Here is a 6,000-nt window from a genome sequence, read left to right as displayed (position 1 = left end):
ACCCGGTCCGTTCACTGTGTAGCTTTTTTGTGAACAAGACTCACTCATATCCCTGTGGAAGAACCTGAGCCAAGTGACCTGAAGTGTTCTCTTGGCATAAGTGCTCAAATATCACAATCTCCCATCGATGCAGCCTTAGCTCATGCTAGTCCTTCTGCTGGGAAACGCTTCTCCTCACCAGATTCTGCCTATAAAAATTCTACCTTTCCACAGTGCAGCTCAAAAGGTGCCTTTGCAAAAATGTTGAATGCCTACTTATTTTTAACCAGACCTTCTTCTAGGGATGCCAAGAGGAATCTAGTGGGAGCAGACTGGTACATAAATAAATATTGAAATTCAGTGAAATGGGGGCTATAAAAAAAAAAAAAAAAAAAGCAGGGCCACAAAGCACTCACCCTGCAAGGGAGGCAACAGAACATAATTAAATGAATTAAGTAATTTCAATTCAGATAGGTGTTAAGAAAATAAAATCAGTTGATGTGAAAGCAAGTGGCTGGAAGGTAGAAGTGTCAGGGAAGGCCTCTCTGAAGTGACACCGAGCCAGGAGTGGAATGATGAGAAGACCCCGGCTGTGGGAAGACTGCAGTGGCACCCCATGTGGAGGTCTGAGGTGTGGGACCCCATGCAGTGACAAGGCCGGCGTCTGTGACGTAGCGAGGGGAGAGCAGAGGAAGGTGAGCCAGGCTGAGGCTATAGCTTAAATAACGTGTTACGCTCTGCTTTTGCCACTCGGCGTTATAATGTAAGAACATTCTCTGTTGGAAAAAATGATCTGTAAACATTTTTAATGGCTGTATTAAAAAATCTTATGAAAAGAAAGTTGCTTTCTACTTTAAAAAAATCATCATACGATATACCACTTATAGGGGTACTTCTCAAATGGAGTCACTCCCTGCTGGGGCTTCCACGGCAGTCATGGGAAGAAGGGCTTAAAGCCATGGGAGTCGGGCTAGCCCCTCCTGCAGGTGACCCCACTGCCACTTCTGGGTCCCTGTGGTCAATGTTCAAAGTAGCCAAAGCCCCAGTGATGAAACCCCACAGGCTGTCAATAAGTCCTGTTCCCAATAGAGAGTGTGTGAGCTCCAGACACTTTCTCTCTCAGGCCTCCACTGTCCCCTCCTTTGCATTGTGCACTCTACTCTGACTCTCATGGCTGGAGCAGAAACAAATGTAAATTCTCAGGTGTCCTCTGGTAAAGACCACTTCACTTCCCTGCCTCCCACTGGCAAGGAATGGGCAGTGCTGACGAAGCCTTCTTCCTGCTCTCCCTTCTCCTCTCCTACCCTAGCTCTTGGCTCCTGGCTTCTCCAGAAATCCACAGGACTCCACCAGTGTCTCTCTGCCGACATTTCAGTCTTCAGGGCTGGAGCTGCAGGGTCTGCGGAATTCCTGTCCATACTCATGTATCCACTTGTTGGCCACTGGGAGAGGATGGGGAGGAAAAGAGAGCAGGCTTGATGGAGCGGGCAGTGGAAATGCTCCGGACCACACTCACCCACAGGGGCATATTCTGTGCTCCAGGCCACTCACCTGCCCACCCTGCTCCTGGCCCACTATGTTTTGTTTTTTGAAGGCTGGCCAGTATGGAGATCCAAACCCATGACCTTGGTGTTACAAGGTTGTGCTTTAACCAACTTAGCTAACCAGCCAGCCCTGCTTCTAGCAATGATGAATAGCAAAGAGGAGACTGTCCTCTGCAAAAATCTGACAGGTCCTGTTCACTGTAAACTGTTTTTCAAACCTGTGCAAACTAAGGTCACTCTCCTTCGTTCTAAAAGTCCACCTCCCCCATGAAGCCCTTCCTGAGTGATGAGAGAAAAAGGGTGGTTTCTCCTGGCAGCGCCCACCTCAGCACCAGGGCTCCTTTTCTACTTCCTTTTCTGTCTTCAGAGCTAAGTGCTCTTGGACACATACATGAAATAAACATGTCTGTCCGATTCTTACGCCTTCCTTATTTGACCACCTCCTCATGGGAGGGCACTAAATGGGAGAGGTGATGGCTTGATGATTGTCTCCTTTAGGCAGAGGGTTGGGACTCAGCACCATATTCCTCCTCAGCTGTGCTCAGAAATCAAGCCCTTTCTGGTCAATAAACCTTTACTGATACCTGCTCTGTGAGAGGACCCCTGATTGATAATCTGATCATCTCAATATAACATGGCACCATAATGAAGCTTTTGGAATGGAAGGGCTATGCTATTTCCCACCATCCCCTACTTGACTTTATTCTGCACCCCTCACCCCATTCTCCACCCAGAAAGGCAGGACTTACCCCACTTATCTCCCACCAGGACAGGACAGCCAGCATGCAGTGTGTCACCATCCCCTTCACCACTCCTATGCAGGTTCCACCAGAACAGTGCTGCATTCTGAAAACAAGAGGACCCAGCCCCAGGGAGGGTCGGCTCAGTATCTCAGGCCTAGGGCAACACATGACTAAGGACAAATACATGTCATTAAACAAGAAAAGTCTCCATGCAGTCTGGGGGCAAGGCAGGCACAAAATGGCACAAAATAGCATAAGGTGCCATCTACCATTCATGCATGGGTCACTGATTGAGAGTTTACTCTGCTCCAGGCCCTGGGGCTGCAGGGACAAGTCATGTCCAGTTCTGCTCTCAGGGAGCTCATGAGAGACAGGAAACAGACCAGGATAATGCAGTGTGGTGAGCGCTAGAAGAAGGTGAGCATGGGTGTTCCTGGGTTACCGAAGAGAGACACCCAATAAAGCCCTGGGGCTGCAGGGACAAGTCATGTCCAGTTCTGCTCTCAGGGAGCTCATGAGAGACAGACAGGAAACAGACCAGAATAATGCAGTGTGGTGAGCGCTAGAAGAAGGTGAGCATGGGTGTTCCTGGGTTACCGAAGAGAGACACCCAATAAAAGCCACAAGGTGGGACAAAATCTCCCTCATACAACAGAGAACTGCATTAATTCAAAAACTTATCCTTCCTTAGGCACTTACTACTAACACTTCCAGGAAGTAGGCACTATCATAATCCCCATTTTCCTCACAAGGAAGTTGAAGCTTGGGGTCTTTAAATAATGCAGCTAAGGAGCAACGTTAGGATTCAACAGCAAGTGTTTTGACTTCAAATCCTATATGTTCTTTTTTTCTCCTCATACACTTTTTTCTTTGTCATATTTACTTCCTATGAACTTACTTTAACCATGGCCATTAGAAGTAGACAAAGCCCAAGGTAATGAAGAACTTTCCAGGATGCACTGGCAGCCTTTACATTCCCAAGCCTAGAAGAGATGCCAAGGCCCTGAACATTCATGGATACCCAGCATTTATTTATTGAATGCTTAGGATGTGCCAGGCACTGTGTTGAGTTCTTTTTTGGCATGATCTCACTTATGTATCTTCATTTCATTCCTGAATTAGGTAAGGGCTGCTGGAGAGTGTGATTGATCTGAAATTTGGAGGAAATATTCATTCATTGAATAAGCCTCATCCCAGGGCTCTCCTGCATTTCCCTCTTTTCCATAGCTCTGCTGCAGTCAGTTGTTACTGCCTGTTAACTTTCCGTGAGCTCCTAAGGAAAGGGCTATGATTTTCCCTTTGTACCCTCCGTGCCTCTAGTTCTCAATGTGGACTGTACTAATGACTGGAGGAACTAGTTGCTGTAAAGGATCCAAAGGTGAATAAAACAGCTCTTATCTTTGAGGAGCTCTACTGTGGTAAGGAAGGCAGCCATGTAATCATCTACGTGTAACAAGTGTAAATAAAATAGCAAACAGAGGCACAAGGAACATGCTGTGGTAATAAAGACAGCTGGGATTATCTTTGATTCTGGGAATCAGGGAAGACCTCTCTTTATCCCTCCTCCCAGGAATCAGCTAGCAAGCACAGACAGCATGAAGGTTAGGATGTTAGTTCTGCACTCTTAGAAGCACCGTATTCTAGGCCCAGGCTCCCACTCACCTTAACCACAGGCACACTAAAGTTGGCGTAGATGAAGGCTGTGGCTCCTCCAGCTTCCACTGAACTCAGCTATAATGCCAGAGGAAGAAGCCAGAGTTAAAATAGCCGCTGACTTCCCTGCTCTGTCCTGTGTTCATTAACCTGACATCTGATGTCATTTCTGCATAGATTCCTTCCTGTTAGAGTTCCTACCTCAACGTGAAAAGCAATCATCCAAGTTAGGAATTAAGGGAGCCTATTCAGTGGTGTTGATGTTTGCCTATAAGGTTACAAGAGGACAATATTTTGGAATTCTTCCTTTCTTTTCCCTTTCAGCTAACATCCTGATTGAGGATTACAATAAGTAGGTTCAAACTTTTATTGAGTCCCTTAAGAAGAATACATCTTACGTCATGACCTAAGACACACACACACACACACACACACACACACACACACATCACTGAAGTAAAAATTTCATAGAACGTTCTCACTACCCTCTAATATTTTCTATTTTATTTTATTCTATTTGAGTGCAGTTTTCTTAGATGCTGATCAGACCCACTAAATTAATCTTACAGCCTACTAAATGGATCATGACTTGTGACTTGAAAACCAGTTTAGACTACAATGATTCATTGTGATAGATGGGCACCATAGGAACTACTTATTGCACCTGTGGCATGTTCCCTGGATCCCTCAATCCTCTAAGGTAACCTAAGCTAAGGAGTTTCACCACTGGTATATTCTAGGATTATGGATATATTTTCTTAATATGAAGATTTTTTTTCCTGATTGTTAAAGAAATTCATAATAATCATAAAATCATTTTTAAAAATACAATAAAATATTTTAAAATATTACTCATCATTTTGCCATCCAGGAAAAAGCACTGTTATAGTATACATAGTAATACTTGACGTTGTTTGAGCACTAATTATATGTTAGGCATTACAAATGTATTACCTCACTTATTCCTCACAACAATCCCGTGAGTTAGGATTGTTACTATTTTTATTCTTCATATGATGAGGAAACCAAGTCTGAGAGAGATTAAGTACTTTACAAAAGGTCACTTAACTCTCTGTGACAGAGCCAGGATTCAAGCTGAGCCAATGCTATCTGACTACAAAGTCCCTGCTTATAACCATTATGCTATACTTATGAACATTTAGGTTATTTCCAAAATGTTTGCTATTATAAACAACACTTCATCGAACATCTTTTTTTTTTTTTGTCTTTTGTCTTTTTCCGTGTCCGGCAACGGATCGCAACCCTCAGTGTTGCCCCCGTACCGGACCGGGGACCGGCAACGGGATTGCAACCCTCGGTGTTGCCCCTGCGCCTCGCTCAGCCAGTGAGTGGGAACCGGTCTGTATGTGGGATCCGAACCCTCGGGCGGGAGCGCCGCCGCGCTTCCCAAGCGGCGCACTATCCAGTGCGCCACCGGGTCGGCCCTTCATCGAACATCTTAATGAGTAAAATTATTTTTGCATTTTGGATTGTTTTTATAGGATTATACTTTTTATATTTTATAGTATTATTGGGTCAAAAGAGTATGCATAAATTTAATATTTCTGATACATACTGCTAAACTATTTTCTCACCATCTGTATGACATGAGAGAGCCAGTTTGCCTAGCACTGGCCACCAGATGGTTCATGTCCTTTAACCTTGTGGCATTCAGATCCCACCATATTCACTTCTGTTACAGAGCAAGAGCTGTAGGAGTTACGATGGGGCACTTGTTAGAGGAAACTGAACTGACTTGGTGATTCTGAACATGGAAATGGCAGTGGTGACTTTCAGTGTTCCCTGGCTCCCCCTGTAGCCCACTGGGAAGGCCAGTGAGAACAACAATTCGCTCCTGTGTTCAAGTAATTAATAAATTGGATGATCTCTTCTAACCCCCCTTGTCAATTACTGTGGTGAGAGCAAGACACAACAGGAGCAATTTGGATTTCCCTGCATTCCTTTACATGTGGTTTTACAATATAGTGGAAAGGAATGACATATCCAACAAATTCAAAAGAAAATCTGACTCTGTGTGCAAAGAAACTCATGGGCATAGAATGGATTTTGAGTACAGTGGG

At 44.7% G+C, this 6,000-nt stretch overlaps 1 protein-coding gene across 1 annotated transcript in view; it reads right to left on the bottom strand.

Annotated features, from left to right (window-relative positions):
• Positions 1-761: 761 nt before the first annotated feature.
• P4HA3 (prolyl 4-hydroxylase, alpha polypeptide III) overlaps positions 762-6,000 on the bottom strand; it is a 30,705-nt gene continuing 25,466 nt past the window's right edge. The window contains exons 10-12 of the mRNA XM_008589355.1: positions 3,929-3,997; positions 2,273-2,369; positions 762-1,421 (exon numbers count right to left, since the gene is read on the bottom strand). Of these exons, the coding sequence (XP_008587577.1) occupies positions 1,351-1,421; positions 2,273-2,369; positions 3,929-3,997 (237 nt within the window). The 3' untranslated portion in view covers positions 762-1,350. The remainder of the gene's footprint in view (positions 1,422-2,272; positions 2,370-3,928; positions 3,998-6,000) is intronic.

The sequence above is a fragment of the Galeopterus variegatus genome, unplaced genomic scaffold (genome assembly GCF_000696425.1).
Source record: "Galeopterus variegatus unplaced genomic scaffold, G_variegatus-3.0.2 Scaffold5396, whole genome shotgun sequence".
Classification (NCBI taxonomy): Eukaryota; Metazoa; Chordata; class Mammalia; order Dermoptera; family Cynocephalidae; genus Galeopterus; species Galeopterus variegatus.
The sequence above is the reverse complement of the archived record's forward strand: the minus strand, read 5'-3'. Positions and strand labels throughout refer to the sequence as shown.